Genomic DNA, 19466 nt, shown 5'->3' with positions numbered 1-19466 from the left:
TGAAATTGTAAAATATAAAGTATCGCAGGATTTTAAGATGACCACTGAACCAGAAATATCACTGGTTATATGGGTGAATGAGGCATAATCTGTATGGCTGATGTACACTCGCCACGAAAAGAAATGAAGGAATATCGCACGGGAGAGAAAGTGATGGCGGTTTGTCGTGGATTCAAGGGATACCATGAGTGTATTATTGCGAAAATAGCAGGTAAGTCATTACTCAGTCCAGTTGTAGCAAAATTATTTGCACGGCCGCCAAGTACCTTAGCTGCGAAAGACTTCGCGTGACGTAAATTTACGGAAAGCTATTACGAAATATATCCTATGGAACAATTTCTTTTTTTTATGCTGTTTGAAGACTGATAAATTAAACGTCAAACTTGTAAGGATATTGAAAGGTATGTGTTATGTTTTAAGCTTTGTTTACATAATTGGCAACATTTTTTACTTATCCTAATGCACAGTGACCAGTCATCTCGTGTCTCTCTTTCAAAAAAGTTGGTACGTGCCGGCCTTGCGAATATATATTTCCAAATTGTAAATTTCACTTTAAATTTTATTCACCCTTATTAATGATCTGACTGGTATTTGTATTTTTTACATTTTCGTTATTATTTTCCAGACAGTGTGCTATTTGTAGCAATAAGTTATATTTGTTTTAATTAATTTTAGACTGTGACTCGGAAATATACCGGTAGATCTCTTTTCCAATTAATCTTCAATTCAGATTATGGCTTGTTTCTGTCTATCCAATTTATATTCAGCCATTTCAGTAATATTTAATAGTAACTTATTGTATAATTAATAAGAATGTACAGTTGTAAACTGTTGGAAATGATTATCAATTTTCCTCACCAAAAATACTTGTTTAGTTTGTGTCCTTTAATTTCAGAAAAAAGTGGCAAGGCACAGTTATGTAAACAACTTGATGGCGACAGCTTCATTGAAATTCTTCGATCTTTTAATTTTGAATTAAGCAAGCGAGAGGTAATACCACATTTGTTTCAAATTCAAATGTCTAGAACATTAGCTGTAACCTGGAGTTGTGTATATAGATAAGTAAATATATCAGAAACTTAGTGCATATGAATCATCATGGTGAAAATTTGGATTAAATTTTTTTTCACACCCAGCATGAGGCAGAAATATGTCAGATTTTGGATTTTAACAAAGCTGCTAGATAAATATTCAGAATGCTGTACAGCTCTGTTGAATATATTGGCAAGACACTAACTGGGGCAAGAGCCAATAATAAGCACACACAAGGCCACCTCTCCAAGACCAGTCCAGAATTCAGATAATTTATGGTATATTTTAACTTATTAACCATGCGTTTTAAACTTTGTTAACCTATGACAAAATATATGCCAAATTGTAACAAAATTTTTTTATGAACTAAGGCTGGAACATTATTATGAAATTTAAACGTATCCACAACTACTACTTGAAACATTATAGTGTAGACAGGCAATATTCAAATGGACAATGTAAATCTACTTTCAGTTTAAATGGTATAATCACAACTGCATGTATATGGTAGCCAGTTTGTGTGTGTGTGATTCAGATGTTTAGTAACGTAGCTTTAACAAATGTTTAGTCACATCGCTACGATGTCTGCAGTGTGGCAATTTATAGTGATGTCTAGCACTGGGATATCATGCCACAGATGTGTAGCATAATGTCTCCCACCCATTCACATTATCTTGACACCAGGTTGACCAGTCCTAACACTAACCTTTTAACCGTTTACCTTATAGAGCATAATTACAAAGTGCAGCATGCTATAAATAGAGCACCTGTTACCTATACGACTCCATACGCATAGGCCTGCCTGTTAACTGTTAAGCATTGTAGTGTATTTTATGTTAAACAGCAATTGTAACCATTTTACATTTTTGGTACACATCTATTGTGTGTGGAAAAATTTAAGATTAAAAGTCTGATTGTTATAGCTGCGTAATTATTTTTCACTGAAGAATTTTTTACGTGCTTTAAAATCTTGAGAGGACTCATTCACCGTCATGTCAGTGAGGCTGCGTGACCAATCGTAGCTGCCATTTCTCATACTTGAAATTTACAATTTGTCATCTGCATCTACATCACTAAGTCATCTGAATTTGATAATTTATGAAAACTAATTGCTGCCTGCATCAATATCAGAGCCTTTACATAAGTTATTGAATCTTTCGTAGTTCTGATTCTAATCGTGAAAACTTCCTAAGTACTGAATGAAATCCGCAACCTCCATTTTGGAGAGTGAAGATTATGACCCAGTTACTTTAAATAGCAGATATCGACCAGGGCATAAACAGTGACCACGTGATCCGATGTAATTGTCATTCACAGAAATGAATGTAGTATCTAAATGGGGGTTTTCCCCGAAGGTGGCGCTATGAAAACCAGCTTAAAATGGCTGATGTTTACAGCAGGCGTCAAACGGCGCTTCCACGTGAATGGAGTAGAGGCGTCAAAAGACGCTTGCATGAGGTAAAGGGTTAATGCTGAGCACCAGGCAAGGCAGCTAATATTACCATTTTTTTAATAAGTCTTTGGTATGACTCGGTTAAGGGTTCAAACCTGTGACCTCTCACACCCGTAGCAGGCACTCTAACCACTTAGACTTGGGCCACAGGAGCAGTTAGGTAGCCAGTTTAATTTGTGATGGAAACCACAGGTTTTTAAGCCTATCAAGTTAGTCATCAAGTCAAGTGCCTCATTACAATTACCAACCTCAGGTATTGTAAAAGTACTGTAATTGCATGAAATGTTTCAGGCATAACTCTCATTCTCTCACTCCCCTCTCTCTCTCTCTCTCTCTCTGGGGCCCCGAGTGGCCGAGTGGTCTAAAGCGCTCTTCGTTACGGATCACTGCCATCTCACCTCTGCCTGCGTCGGTTCGAGTCTAAGATTCAGCCAATATGGGTATGTGAGAAAGCTTGCCAGTAGCTTCTCGTGGGTCGGTGGTTCTTTCCGGGGTTTTCCCGGGTTCTTCCTCCACCATTAATACTGGCCGCCATATATAGCCTATCGTGTGCTGAAAAATGGCGTTAAACCCCACAACAACAACAACAACTTTCTCTCTCTCTCTCTATATATATATATATGGGATTGAAATAAATTTGAAATCTTGCTTGATTCTATTCATTAATATACAATGATTTGTATTTCAGAAATCATGAAGGAGAAGTATAACATTGGGGAGGTGATGGTGAGATAGAAGCTTTGCGATTTGGTTAAACCATCAAGAGTACCATCACTTCCACAGACTCCAGTGGTGACAACAGAAAAATAAGAAATGTGGTGAATGAACTATGAAACAACACATGTAAAAAAAAATATTTTAAATTTTTTTAATTAAAACTGAGATAGAAATTAACGTGAATTTCTGTTATTTTGTTGTTAAGATTGCTTCAGAATAAATTCAAACTATAACTAGAGTAAGAGAACCTATTTTTAGAAACTTGGATGATGTTAAGGAGCCAGTAATCTGGATTTTATGACACACCAGTAGAAGTGTAGCGATATTTATGACAACTTAAGCCATGTTGTCTACTGAATACTAGTGCACAACCTATTAAGCTACCAGTGACAAGTATAGTTTTTAATTTTTGTTTCCTTGTTTAAAAGTTACTAAACATCACGGTCAATACAAGGAGTTGGTTGGGGTAATTTGGATCATGTTCTTCTTGAAATTATCATCAAATAAAAGTTGCATCACTGTTAAAAATCTCGTTTTCATAAAATATTTCAACAATTTTCAGCTAAATTTTAGTGTTGTCCAGGGTTTTCCAGCCTACCCTGGATAAAGACTGGAATATTAGTCCAAATGCTCCAGCATTTTCCATGCTAGAATTGTCCAGGGTTTTCCATCGTTTTCCATGCTAGAATTGTCCAGGGTTTTCCAGCCTACCCTGGACATAGCCTGGAATATAGTCCAAATACTCCAGCGTTTTCCATGCTAGAATTTTCCAGCGTTTTCCATGCAAGAATTGTCCAGGGTTTTCCAGCCTACCCTGGACAGAGGCTGGAATATTAGTCCAAATACTCCAGCGTTTTCCATGCTAGAATTTTCCAGCGTTTTCCATGCTAGAATTGTCCAGGGTTTTCCAGCCTACCCTGGATGTAGGCTGGAATATTAGTCCAAATACTCCAGCGTTTTCCATGCTAGAATTGTCCAGGGTTTTCCAGCCTACCCTGGACATAGGCTGGAATATTAGTCCAAATACACCAGCGTTTTCCATGCTAGAATTTTCCAGCGTTTTCCATGCTAGAATTGTCCAGGGTTTTCCAGCCTACCCTGGACATAGCCTGGAATAATAGACCAAATACTCCAGCGTTTTCCATGTTAGAATTGTCCAGTGTTTTCCATGCAAGAATTGTTCAGGGTTTTCCAGCCTACCCTGGACAGAGGCTGGAATATTAGTCCAAATACTCCAGCGTTTTCCATGCTAGAATTTTCCATCGTTTTCCAGCGTTTTTCATAGAATATGATAGACATTCTACAGCCGGGATTATAACTTACGGCTTTGCTGTTTGTGAAAATATTATTATTTTAATCCACCTGATATATATATATATATATATATATATATATATATATATATATATATATATATATATATATATATATACACGTACAGTGTGACCCCACTGTAGCACGCTCCATTATAACACAAATTCTGATATAACAGTTATGGTGTGGCTCCTGAAATTTCATATACATGTATTTTTCTTGTACACATAAAAAACATTCTTTCTTAAAAGAACAAAAAAAATCATAAAAAGTTTATCATCATTGTGGGAAAGAGATCGCTTATGAATAATGCAAGACGATTATGGCATTTTTCCTGAAACTTTATGTTTTTTTCTCGTACACGAAAAAGTAGTTTTTCCTTCTTAAAAGTACGAAAAATAACATATAAAAAGTTTATCCTGGGATTGCATAGGGCTTTGCCAATGTAGCAAACTTGGATTGTTTTCCTTATTGGCGGCAAAATATACCATCTGGTGATTGTTTTTAATTGGCGACATTGTTAGCTGTTTAAACTGGTATATACAGCCATTGGTTTGGAGTGGAGAAATTCAGAGGTCCTGTGAAAGGAAGCTGCAAACTGGATATAAAATGCACTGAAATTTATCTGTTGTTACGTAAATTCTTTATCCATATTGACAAGCCATCTAGACAGTCCATTGTTGTATCATTATCCGCTTATCTTGACATCTAGCATGAGTACTGTATGTTGTGAGATATCAGCTTCTTTGTTGTTGACATTTCTGGCAATGGAGATCAACCGGACGAGGCAATAACTCATAATCTATCTTTCGTCAGATTTTTGGCCACTTGCTAGTAATTAATATATTTACATAGACTGACATTTATATGTGGATGGTAAGTAAAATTCCTCTTCTTTTCACTCAGAATTAAATTCTTCAGAACACTCACATTTTCTGTAATAATCCCTGTCATCAGACCAGAACACCAGAGTCTCTATTGTCTGTTGACTCTTTGTTAAATTTCTGATGCATGCATGGAAGGCAGCATCATGCTGCTACCACAAATGTAAAAAAAAACCACATCTTACTTATTGGTTTATTCAATAGGCAAGGAGGAACACTAACTAGAATAGTCCAAACGACGGTCAATTCCATTTCAAAAATGTAACCAGATAAAATAGTTGGCTGAAATTTCAAAGGAAGCAGATTACCTTTGAAGCACCAATTATTATGAAAATGTACTCAGCAAATGGAGAAAAAAAGTCAGTTTCAATCATGCAATACAATTATTTGATGTTGCTGCCACAATAGGAAATGGGTATGCACCCTTCATCAAAGAAAGCCAACTACAGTTTTCAATAAAAACAAAGAACGTTTTTTCAAAAGGAAGCCAGTACCAAACTTAAATAAAAGTAATGGAATCTGATTGATTTTTGCATTTTCCAACGTGACTGGAACACTTTAACTGTGCCGTGAAAGTTTCCTTTTTGCATGGAAAAAGTTTATGCTTATAAACACTACCACTGGCGGCTTAAAACGCAAACTAACCTTTACCGACTTGCAATGTACTGAAAAGTAAATGTACTTCATCATTCGTTACATGATTGTCGTATGTTTTTCCACTGAATTCAGACCAGAATGACCTGTTGCAAAATTATTGAACACTTTAAATCTGTGTGTGTGAATATATTCGATGGAATCACTTGTGGCTTCAATGTATATGATGAGATTTGCGGGTGAGTACATGGTGTTGATACTCTATTCATGGTATATGTTAGACATGCATATATAAAGAGTATTCACATATATGTACCAATTCATGGTTCTCTAAATATGCCTTCTCTGTTTTCACTACAGGTGTATTTCTCATTTAATATGCATCGATTTAAGATGGTAACTGTGCAGATGAAGCACATATTTTACCGCCCGCATTTATTACCTAACCCTGATGCATTTCTTGGGCGGGTACATGCATAATTTTCTTCAGCTAACTGACCTGGTTGCTTATAACACGGTTCAGTCTATAACACGGTCAGGTTCTATGGCTCCCAACTACCATGTTATAGTGGGGTCACACTGTGTATGTGTGTATATATATATATATATATATATATATATAAGAACTGAAAATATCCTCCATATATTTGTTCAAGACCTAGAATTAAGTAAAATACATGAGGTAACAATACTAAAAACAAAAGTTAATTAACTGGTACAGTACTCCCTCACTATAAGGCAGTGTAGGGCAGTCTCTCTTATAAGACCAGTATGATAATGGATCCCGTTTCATTATTTATTTGTAAAATTATATATAAAATACCTCAGTATTAAGATGATCTTAACTATAATGCAGTCCACTTGTATGACTTCACTGAAGTGTTATTGTGGGAGAGTACTATAAAGGGATCCTTGGTAGCCTCAGTAAGATTATATTTGTTGCCTCATGCTCCCCTTGGTAGCCTTAGTAAGATTATATTTGTTGCATCATGCTCCCCTTGGTAGCCTCAGTAAGATTATGTTTGTTGCTGCCCTTGGTAGCCTTAGTAAGATTATATTTGTTGCCTCATGCTCCCCTTGGTAGCCTTAGTAAGATTATGTTTGCTGCCTCATGCGTACCAGAATCTAGTCCAGCAGCATGTAAATAGCAACCACATTTACTCCCTAAGATACGTAAACTGCAACATACCTAAACTTGCAGATATGTAAATGAACTGTAAACATGTGTACAGACTGTTTTTCGATCTTTAAATGAAATCCACCTGCAGTATATTAGTTCCACTTCTTCTCTCACTTAGTTCTCACTTCTTTTTTCATAACCTTAAGAATTTCTGTTGTATTTTGTTTTATTTACCCTTCACCATGATATCATTTATGAAACTACCCATATGTAGCCTAGTAAAACCGACATATGTAGAGGTCCCAGGAACGTAACCCTTATGTTTCTCAGGGACTACTTGTATACAGTAATGTGCTACTGGTGACAGTGAATATCACAGTGAATTGTTCAGCAAAACATGTTGGTTGACAACGGGATATAGTTTAAACAAGTACTTTTTTATGTGTTTTCTAACTGGATATGACTGATAAATGTATTTTCTAATATGTGACCTATACTCGATTTCATGAATTTTTCTTTATACATGTACAGTTACTTAAAGCATAGTGGATTGTATTACACAGAGGTAATACAAATGTAAGCCGTCAATATACAGGTATATTTCAAACTGGTTTTGTCATCATTTAATCAAATTTTTCATGGTTTATTTTTGCAAACTATAAATCCTACTCATTGACAACTTTTGTATGCAAAATTTTATTTTTTTCCATTTCTCCTTAATCTTGATATACACTTATTTTGACAGTTTTACCTCAGGCCCAAGGGTGCAAGATAAATGGGTAGTACTTTACAAAAGTAGCAATGGTAAAAGAAAATCTGATCATGTTAACAGTACAGTATTCTTGTTGACATAAGCATTATAAGAAGAACACTGGCATACTAAGGGACTTTAGAGTGGGAACATTAGTATACTTAGGGATTTTATGGAGTTGGGACATTGGCATACTAAGGGACTTTACTGAGTGTGAATATTGGAATTCTTAGGGACTTTATGGAGAGGGGACATTGGTATACTAAGGAACTTTATGGAGTGGAAACATTTGTATGCTTAGGGAATTTATGGAGTTGGGACATTGATATTTAGGGAATTTATGGAGTGGGGACATTGATATTTAGGGAATTTATGGAGTTGGGACACTGGCATACTAAGGGACTTTACTGAGTGTGAATATTGGAATTCTTAGGGACTTTATGGAGAGGGGACATTGGTATACTAAGGGACTTTGTGGAGTGGAAACATTTGTATGCTTGGGGAATTTATGGAGTTGGGACATTGATAATTAGGGAATTTATGGGGTGGGGACATTGATATTTAGGGAATTTATGGAGTGGGGACATTGGTATAATGAGGAGTTTTATGGAGTGGGGATACTGACATACTTAGGGACTTTATGGAGTTTGGACATTGATATACTAAGGGACTTTATTTTATAGGAACACTACTGTACTTATGGACTTTATGGAGTGGGGATATTAGCATACTAAGGGACTTTATGGAGTCGTGACTTTATTAGTATATAAAGGGACTTTATGAAGTGGGAACTGGACTTTATGGAGTGTGACATTAGTATAGTTGTGGAATTTATGGAATGGTGACATTGGTATGCTAAGGGACTTTATCTAGTGGTGACACTGTAATATGTTATCAAGAAATAATTTACCCTATAGAGTCAGGGGTATTAATTCAGATTAAAAAAAAATTCTTTATACTTTAATGAGATGGTCATCAGTGACTTAAAGATGAGAAAATGTAAAGAATAAGATACTGTGCATTTATCGGAATGATTGCTCCTATTTGGTTGGCATTGTAACAGAAAAGCAATCATCCAGATTTAAAATAAAAAAAATGTACGCCGCTCTTTGGTTTATGTACCTTATGAAGTATATAAGTAATTGCAGGTTAAATATTTATGTTAATTTTTTTTGTTTTCATAAAAACACTTCTTGCAATATTTAATTAGTTTTGAATGAAAATGGTGCAAATTTGACCACCAACATGTACATACTTTTTTTAAAGAAGTTTTGAAAACAAAACCTAATTACAATTAGAGTCATGTCAAAGGTCATTGCTTACAGTTGTGTATTTCATGGAGCTTATGAACATGGTGACATGTATATTAACAAGTGAATTTTGACCAAACTTTGCATTTAGTTGCATTCCAATGAAAAAGTTGATAGTTATACTGAGACATAGATTTTAATGTAAAACTAGGTCTTTGCTCAGGATTATAGCTGTACTGGCATATGAACATGCTAACACGAACAAGTATGAATGGATTTTTCTCATTTAACCCAGTTTGTGGATATATTTGGAGAACACCTTGATTGATGCTGCTTCCCCAAAACGATACTTTAACCAAGCATAGCATGTAGTTATAGCTAGATATTTCTGACACAAGTTCACTGATCTCCAGTCCATGTTGTTAGGATCAATGTCAAAGGCTATGGTAAAGGGTTTTGTTCTACACTTACATGTTGTATCTTGTTAATGTGTTACCTGAAACATAAAAAAAATTGTTGTAACCAGATTTGGGATATTGTAGTTTTTCAAGAATATCCGAGACAGTTTCAGTGTTTGGGAGAAGAAAGGATGACATGGACTTATTTTGGGACTCTTGAAAAAAAAATCAGCTGGTAGAGCATCAATTGTTAAGACAGACTCTTGTTTTAGCTTTAACATAATTGTTTCATCACCTTGCGATGTCACACAAGGGAGATAATTATGTACGAGGACCTGAAAGATCCGACATGCACTTTAGTTATGTTAGTCAATGTATACAATTTATATTAAGTATGAAACACTTAGACAAAAATGATATTTTTATTGCAGGCAATAATGTGGATTTAATATTTTGTTTCAGGTAAAATGCATTCTACTGAGGAAGGGGCAGTAATAGCTGTGTACACTGCCCTGAGTCCCACTCTCAAGGGGACTAGCCGGGGATACTACCTCAACCCTATGGATGGACCCACCTGGCCCTCACAAGGGGCAAGGTATGTTACAAATATCCATTTAGATGATGGAGTACATGTATAAATCATTGGAAAATATAATAAGCTCAAATTCAGCCAATACAAGAATATAGCACAGCTCGGATTTCGGTCCGAAATAGGCATGTAGCTTTCATCTCAGATAGAGAATCATATAGTAAATAATTGCAGAATATTAATTTTGTTTGATGCATGAAATTTCTCACCCTTCAGATTTTTAAAGCCAATACAGCAGAATGACTTGTATTGTTAGGAAAGCAGAATAATTTCTAAAAATAATTTCTCAGGTTAAATAATTATGTTCACAAATCTATAAGAAACAATGGTAAACTAAAATGTTGCAAAGTTAAAATGCAGTAGATTTTGAAATTTCACCAATAAAATAAATTTTACTGTGCCATAATTTAATTTGAAAATAAATATGTCTATTTTGAAGAAATACTTCGTTCAAGCTCCATGATGGTACATGTGCGCTTAGTCACTTCATCAGACACATAATTTCCTTAGCTGTTTAAACTTATCAGGGCAAGTAAAAAGTTGAAAAATGTTATATTTCAGTATGTATATTTGTATTTCACAGTGCTTGGATTGTTTTTAAGTGCTTGATATGTCACCATCATTCTAATAAGTCAGCTTTAAGTTTGAATGAATGTCTCTAAGCCCTATTGTACTGATTGTGACTTAATGATGCCTGAGTTTTAGCTTTACTGGTCACAGACACGAAGAGCTTTGGTCCAAAGTACAGAGTTTACAATAATACTAAAATCAGAAAATAAACAAAAACAAAAACTAAACCACAGCAATAAAATTGTCGGCAATTAATTTCAATCCCAAGAATGATCACTGTGAATGTTGTAGCTCCATTTTTACCAAGGAAACTTACATGAGTAAGCACCTGGTATTATTGTACCATATATAGGAAGGTAAATAATTGTTATTAAATTTAAAGGAGGAATGAAAGTACATACCATGCAGCATGTGTCCTGAAAATACTAGTTCAGAATAAATATGTTTTATAATAAAACAATGCTAAATGCCTTACAAATTGAGAATAAGGAAATAAGGTGGGTTATAAAACAAGGGGGAAAAGTGGCCGCTTGTATTGTAATGTGAGACTGCATATTTAGGCACATTTATTTGCGACAAAATAGTGCATTATTTATTTGCTAATCAATCGCTGGTGCAAACATAACGCACTGTAGAGCATGGTTTATTTGAATTATGTTGGGGAGTGGCAGTCCTTTTTGCAAGATAATTGCATCAAATAAGGATTAACTGTTAATTAGTCATACTGACTTTCTTGCTTGTTTACTTAAGACTAACCTTTAGCTGTTGTGTGGCTTGTACACAGCTGACCAGAATATGAAAATTGGGCATGTCCTGGGGAAAGATAAGGCACATCACAGGGAGAAACAGCTTGTCCTTTGAAAATTTCACCCATATTGGACCTGGAAGATCAGTCAATATTTAGTGAAAATGAGGCTTAAAAAATGCCATGAAAAACATCTCGATTTTAGATACCAATCTCCTTATTTTTTTATTCACTCTTCCTACTTGGCTTTTGAGAAGTTGACAGGTATGTCTATGTGTGGTCCCTGTTTTTTCATTTATTTCCACTATCTAAAAGTGATAACTGATTTTTGTATAAAATTTTATTTACTTTGAAAAACATTTTTTGCATATGAAAAATTAAATACATGGGGTGTTTTTATTACATAGTTGTTTATTACTGCTGTGACTGTATACATAAAATTTTATTTAAAAAATATTCAGAAATGTCCCTGTACCTTTTACCTTAGATATTCCAGATGCTTTGGATTCTTGATAATAAATAGTTTTTTTCTTTTCAGAAACAAAAAGCTACAAGACCAACTGTGGAAATGTACACTGGAGGTACTTAAGGATTATTTGACACCTGAGGTCCGAAGTGCCCTCAATATCAGCTGATTTGAGGTGGAAGAAAAATGTTCACATTTCATTACCTGACAGATTCATATATAGAAATGTTGTTTATACTTGTAGATATATGTATGTTTTTAATTTTTAAAAAAAAAATACCTGTGATATCTTCCCATTTTTAGGAATATGTCTTAATTTCATTAACAAAATAAGCTCAAACATGCTACTCTTTTGTGTATATACTATGTAGGGAACATTTTTCTCCTTCATTGCATACACAACTTTATCTATGACTGTCTTTGTCAGAAGTTTGTTCTCCACACATTACTTTTGAGAAGAAATAATGCCATACCGTAATTTCTAGTTCTTTTGTGCCTCCACCATCTAAGTAGTGTGACCCTTGTCTATCTGTCCCAAATTTTCATTTATTTTCAAAACCTTTTGAAAGACCATGCAATGAAATTAAATTTGGTATGTGGCTTTATATTAAGATTTGACATTTTTTATTTCCTAGGTTTTTAAACCATCTGGTCATTTGCATCAGCATTAAATTAAAAAGGCATGAGTCAGGTTTGCTTTCACTCAGTTTTAAAAAAAACAACAGTTATGGCCCTTGTTTAACTTGTACCTCTACAGTTACTAGTACACTGGCAGGGCAACCATGTTGTATAGACACATTTTTATTTTCTAATTACAAAATGAACGGAAGGGGCATATTTCCTTTTAAATATCTTCTGTTCATTTTAGTATTTCATTAGAAACAGCTGATTTTAAGTTTTATGTAAAATAGAATGACTTTCTTCATGGCACAGTCCGTAATTTTTGCAGAGTTCTTATTTTTATATATTAATACTGGGATAAAATTGTCAAATCACACAATGAAGTTTCAGTCTTCAGTTAGACAAAAGAAATCAAAAGGAATTACTGTTCTTTTCCCCATGAATAATGTTCATTCTTTTAGTTTTAATGAAACTTATTTCCATGTAGCTCTACATTTTGCTGCCAAATGTAGACCTAATCTCATATGACAATTATGGAGTTTATTATGAGTAATCAGTAGAAGAAACAACATAGACCCTGATCTGCTGGTACATTATTCAATAGCTGATCAGGGTGTTTTTAGTTTTTAGACTACACTTATAAGCAAGTATATACAATATTTTTGAAACATTACAAAATTAAGCTTGCAGTGATAAGCTGATGTAACTCAGTGGTGGCTTGGTCTCATTGACGGTCAGACATTTGGATTTTTTGGTGTAACGCGGCGGCAGCTTGGTCTCATTGACGGACAGGCATCTGGATTTTTTAACAGTATTTTCATCATCTACAACATTTAAATGTTATAATAAACCACTATCTTCTGTCCAGGTTTCAAGAATGTGTCACCATATATTATTATCCAATATAATGTGGCTATATATTATAAAGAAAAACACTTTGATGTCATGAAAAAGGCTGTGCCAATTAATAAGCTTGATTATCTTGCATTGCTATGCTAATAGGTGTGGTCATCTTAGATTTGTAAATTTTGCAGCTCCACGACATAGTCATCACGTTTATGTATTGTACATTCTCTGAGACTTTGCATTAAATTTTATATTGTAAATTTCAACAGTATAACTCATTTTTAAGTTTCTCTCAACTTTTTTTCTTGTAATTTTTCTTCGCATCCAGATTTTTTTCATCAGTCAAAGGGATTACAGTTTTATTTGCATTTATTTTGTAACACAAGTTTTGTTGACTTTACATGGTTTTTGAGCGATATTAATTTTTAGTGATATTAGTTTATGTTTGACTTCGAATTACCAACATTGATATTTATCTAAGGTTGCAGATTTCATGCATGTATTCATGTCTTTTTGATTTGTTCAAGTTTTGTCATGCATCTGTAAGTATGCACACACACACACCTTGCAACGTTAAGACTCGTGTTTATACTTCAGTTGATAATTGGAATATATCAATCAACATTTTGTTATCTTCATGTCTCATTACCTATTGCAGAAGTCAAGCTTTAACAAATCTTAGTCCTATAGCACAGGGACCATCAAGATGCCAGGTTTGTGCTATATTATGTTGAATTTAGTTAGCTCAGTAGGTTGCTGAATGCTTCAATTAGAAAAATGCTTTATAAGAGTAACACTTAACAGTCCACGAATATGATAAGGACAGCCTCACTTTATCTCCATGATTCTTCTTTGCTAATTATATGGTGTAAGGAATCCATGATTACATGTGGTATGCACCAATGAAAAGTTTTTGAGTAAAAAGACATTTCTACCAGCCAGGATTGAGTTGTTAGTGTAGTAGTGCCTGCCCATATTCTCCCAGTGACTTTGAGGAAAATTGGTCAATTCATTATTAATTTCCCCATCATTAAAGTAGTACTGTATGATTGGGATACAATAGTCACTTACTATTATATATCCTTATGATAATTGCCCAATCAAAGGAAATGTGTACAAACCTGAACTGCTTTGTTGTAGGTTGATACTGGCATGAATGGCAAACAAAAGCATATTGTGAAAAACTAAATAAGGTTAACTGGATCAACATAAAGATAGGAAGATAGGAAAATAACAGTAAATTTGTGTAAAATATCATTGTGTTATTGAGTGCAATATGTCAAAAATATTTTATCAGCTGAACACTGTTCTATTAAATCCACTATAAATCCAAAATGCTTGATGTTTTAAATCGATTTATATAATAAATCCATAAATTCAGTTACATAGTGGTATACAATAAGGTCAGAATGATCCTGTTCACAATATTCTCCAATATGTAAATTGCACGCATATTACATAATGAAATAAACATTCAGTGCTTAGCCCACATTTGTTTAAATTCACAGACTTTCACAGTATCCTATAAATATCACTACCTAATGTCATCTGGTGTTAAGAATTCGTCCTTATTGTCTTATCAAGTTCTGAAATCCTCCATCATCATCTAATAAATTGTCATGGTCTAGTCATTGTAAATATCATCTGACTCCAATTCCATGACATTACTGTCACATGTGAATGCTTGTGTAGAGACTGCTCTTGGGCTCTGTTTCATCATACAGTATGTGAAATCTTTCAAAGTTTGCAAATGAACATGTGTTGTTTGGCAAGATCAAATAACCACCCTCTGTTACTTGCCACTGAGCAAGTATCACTTGCAGCTCAATCAAAGGGTTGTCACATGGGAAAACAAGCTAAGAGATTAAGGTCAAACATTTACTGAAAGAAGCAGAACCTTACTTGGCAATGAACAAGTACATGATAATTGTGGCTCATTCAAAAGGATTGTCAACTTGAGAACAAAGTGAGTGCTGCCTTTACAAGCCAGGGCTTATGGGGCCATGTGCACAGGTAGAAAACTTGTTTATGGTAAACGGGTACCTTGTGACTCATTTTGTTAATTGGGTTATAATCGGTGGGTGGGTTAACAGCTTTAGAATTGAGGTACTGAATATACTTGCTTACAAGCTGAATCCTACTGCAAAGAGCACAGACCAAGATCATCAGTCACATAATACATGGCAGATCTGGGTCAATTTGCTAGGAGTAATCAGTAGAACAAACAACATAATCCCTAATCAGCCAGCACATTATGCACTAGCAGGTCATGGTCTGTGTTATTTGCAATATAAGTGCATATATACTTGAGCTCATTTGTTTTCTGCTTAATACAATGTCTAACTAGAAAATATTTTACAAAGAAGAATACTGTCAATTTGCAATGTACTAATTTTGTTGTTTCATAGTTGCTACAGACCACAAATTTAAGATCGACAAAACAAAGTTTCCTCTGTGGAAACAATAGGACCCTTTTCGCAATCCAAAATTTATTGCCATTTAACAGTTTTGGTAACAAGTGGAAGTAAGGTAGTAAATGGATTTTGAAATACACTTGCTACTGGCAGATTTAATAGATATGTTCTCGTTTATGAAGAGGACCTTGGTTCAAGTCAAAATGACAGCATTGTTTTCATTCATTCCTGGTACAACTGTACAGACTAAGCTTCAGTAATAGTTCCCATCCTCAACAGCCGTATCTCAGATCCAGCCAGATTTGAATTATCTGCCTGCCTTATTAAGATTACATTTTCCATCCCTTAACAACCAAAACTCATCCCTTTCCTTTGCTTGCAGTTTAAGGGTTTGAAGTGACATTTCTAATCCGTCAGCATCAGACTGTGACATTTTTGAAAATATTTGAAGAAAGGTCACCATTTCTCAGTTTGTTGTTTCAGATACTCTAAGGTTCATATACCATACACAATCACTTACAGGTCGAGTATAACTGTAAAAAAGATAGACCCTGACCTTCCATTTGCATAATGCACTGGCAGATCAAGGCCAGTGTTATTTTTTCTACTCCAAATAAACTGCAGGGATACAGATCCGCTGGCACACTCTGCGACCACACACCTGGGTCTGTGTATATTGCAGTTTGACTCCACTTACCAGTGAGCATATATGGTATATAAATAGGAATGTATTTATCAGTCCTTATTATCAAGCATGTACAGTATATACCAATCAAACTTTCCATAAGCAGCTGTGGATAGTGATACTTGTAGGTCTTTCAACTTTGTGGCACCATACTTATGAATTATTGAAGTACTGGATAATGAACCAAGTTATATACACTTGTAAGAGTCTTACCTGTCATCCACAGATGCCAGTGTTTAGGAAAATCTGTGAGAAAAGATTTTTTTTATCTATATAACTTTAGAACTTTAGTTTTTCCAATTACATTATTTGGTCATTTTTATGTTTTGGTTTTAGCTCAGTATTATTTACTTTATCCACGTGTGTTTCATACAGTTTATTTTTATATACTTTATCCAGTTGTGTTTATCTAGGTAAGTGTTAATAGTTGGTTTTGCTTTAACGTTTGGTGTTACTTTGATGACCTTAAAGAAAAAGAAATTTTGTTGTTACATACTTAATCTGATACTTAATCTGTGATATCTGTCCAAGAGATTTGCAAGTGTTGTGTTACACTAGATTTTATATGTTTTGATTCACTTTACATGCATTTATACATCAGATTTATAGAACAATAAATGTTAGTAGACTGAAGATTTTTGTATTTTAATCATTATATAACCTACAGATCCCCCAGTGTTGGGCAATGAATGCCAGTTGGTTGTGATTTAGTATGATACTGTATGTACTCACAAGTTGAGCCTAGTTGAAAACTGCTTAGACCCAAATCTGCCATTGCAGATTGCGCTGGCAGATCTAGTTCTATGTGCTTTGTTAGGAGTAATCAGTAAACAAACAAAATATAATTGATCTGCTGGCATATTGCTCAGCACCAGAGATCGGGTCTATGTTGTTTACAGTGGATTTGACTTAAAAGTGAGTATACATGGTAATGGAATACTTGATGAAACATAATTCACACTTAATTTTTTGTTAGTCATCTAATAAAATGGTTCCAATAATTCCTGCACAAATGCTACAAAGTGACTAATACTTAAAGAGTTTATGGGGCTACCTAGGCTGATAATTAGCCCATATCATAATTAGAAATATTTACAACAGAATTCTCACTGTAAGAAGTTACTTTGGTAAATATTTTTCCTTGTTTGTCTCTGTTAGAAGTTACTTTGGTAAATAGATTTCCTTGTTTGTCAAATTGTTTCTCGAGTGAAGGGCACGGGCCTCTTTTCCAATCACCCTAGAAAATCCTTGGTACTGTACTTGAATTTGGAGTAAAATTAAATGTGACACATTAAAGTTTATACAGTTTATGTCTGATGATAACCATTTCATGACTTGTTAGAACCACATTACATACTTTCTTATCCTCTGTCACCTTCTATCTCTATCACTCAACTGACTTTCTTATCCTCTGTCACCTTCTATCTCTATCACTCAACTGATTGATTCGTGTTTCCTTGCTGGGTGACACAGAGAAAAAAAAGAATAAGATTTCCTGGCAGTACTGTTGTTTCCCAAGTGTTGTGAAGAATGTCATGGAAATACAGAACTGTGATCAATTTTATGCAATCTTTTATACTGAGCAAGCAGAACATTTGGGGATTGTTCAAGAGATTCCCAGAAACAGTCCCTTAAAATTTGGTTCAGTGATTCCTTTTTTAGAAGAACTGGTAGTAGTTGATAGTTTAACTTTTTAGTAATGGTGGCCATACCCAGTAGTGGGTTGGCATGATTGTATGAACTTGAAAACCCTTCATCATGCCAGATTGCTTTCCATCTAGTAAGTAGGTCAAATTTTGATGAACAGTTTTTCATGAAAAGTATCTTACAGGTCGTATTTTTTTGTAATTAGTCATATTACATGGTGGTTGGCTCCTATTGCACAAATCTTAATGGCCTGCATGTCAGGATGCTGTTAAATTTGGTTCCATGGTTTAAAACACTTTTTTGTATAATGCTGGCCATATTTGATGGCGGCTATGGATATCAACTTTAAACCCCATTGTACCTATAAATCTTGTCAAATTTTGTCAAATTCTGTTAAACAGGTTTAAAAAAAAAAGTCATTTGAAGGAATATCTATTATTAGGACTGTACTGGTGGCCAAAACTTGATGGCAGTTTGGGATTTTGTACAAATCTGAATATCCTTTATACCAGGCTGTTTTTTCTGTTGAATTCTGTGGACCAGTGTTTGAGAAGACATTTCAAGGTTTCCTAATTTCAGTAATGGCAGCCACAGTAAACATATCTACAAGCTTTATACCTGGAGGTCATCTGGTACATTTTTTTAAAATGGCACTATGCTCAACAAAGAAGCAAACTTGATGTAGGACCATACAATTCATACGAGCTTACTTTTGTTGTTGTTAATTATAGTCATATTTGATGGTAGATATTTGTACAAACTTGAAAGCCATGTATACCATAATGCTTTGTTAAAATTTGGTCCAATTCTTTTTATAACTTTTTAAGAATTAATTTTTAAGTTTTTTCTATTTTTTGGTAACATTGGATTTATTTGACGGCAGATTGACACGATTTTTACCAGTCCTAAAGTCTTTCATGATAGTATGCTTTCAGTTTCGATCCAGTTCTATTGAATGGATTTTGAGAAATTGTTTCAGCTGTTCCTATTCTTAGTAACAGCAGTCATATTTTATGGCAGATCTGAATTTTTTGTCACTTCTTTAAAGCATTTCATCATTTGGATTTATGCTACATCATTTCAGTAATGTAATTCTGGCGGTGATGGCTGCCCATAAAATTGGCATATATATATATATATATATATATATATATATATATATATATAAAAACTGGAGGCTCACACATATAGGCCCAGTGTCAAAAATCTGGTTAAGTTCTGTTCTGCAGTTTTGGAAAACAAGATAAAAGCATATACATGCCATATGAAGGATTGTACTATAATCTCACTCAGCCATTCCTATTATTTGTAACAGCAGTCATATTTTATGGCAGAATGCAGAGTATCAATTCAAAAGTGTTCTCCATGGT

The 19466-nt window shown here is 34.4% G+C and overlaps 1 protein-coding gene and 1 long non-coding RNA gene across 3 annotated transcripts in view; both read left to right on the top strand.

Moving 5' to 3' along the window:
- The window catches only part of LOC149801120 (polyprenol dehydrogenase-like), a 63696-nt gene extending 46614 nt beyond the window's left edge, over window positions 1-17082 (top strand). For both annotated transcript variants that reach the window (XM_089955145.1, XM_089955146.1), the window contains exons 7-8: window positions 9976-10108; window positions 11956-17082. In XM_089955145.1, coding sequence (XP_089811271.1) covers window positions 9976-10108; window positions 11956-12052 — 230 coding nt within the window. In that variant the 3' untranslated portion in view covers window positions 12053-17082. The remainder of the gene's footprint in view (window positions 1-9975; window positions 10109-11955) is intronic.
- Window positions 30-3382, top strand: LOC149801121 (uncharacterized). Its single transcript, XR_016420581.1, has 3 exons — window positions 30-211; window positions 896-990; window positions 3174-3382. It is a non-coding gene; the product is annotated as an uncharacterized LOC149801121 (long non-coding RNA).
- Window positions 17083-19466: the final 2384 nt, after the last annotated feature.

Source organism: Sinohyriopsis cumingii, chromosome 4, assembly GCF_028554795.1.
Source record: "Sinohyriopsis cumingii isolate HCF-2022 chromosome 4, ASM2855479v2, whole genome shotgun sequence".
Classification (NCBI taxonomy): domain Eukaryota; kingdom Metazoa; phylum Mollusca; class Bivalvia; order Unionida; family Unionidae; genus Sinohyriopsis; species Sinohyriopsis cumingii.
Note: the sequence above shows the minus strand (reverse complement) of the source record. Positions and strands in the feature narration are given on the sequence as shown.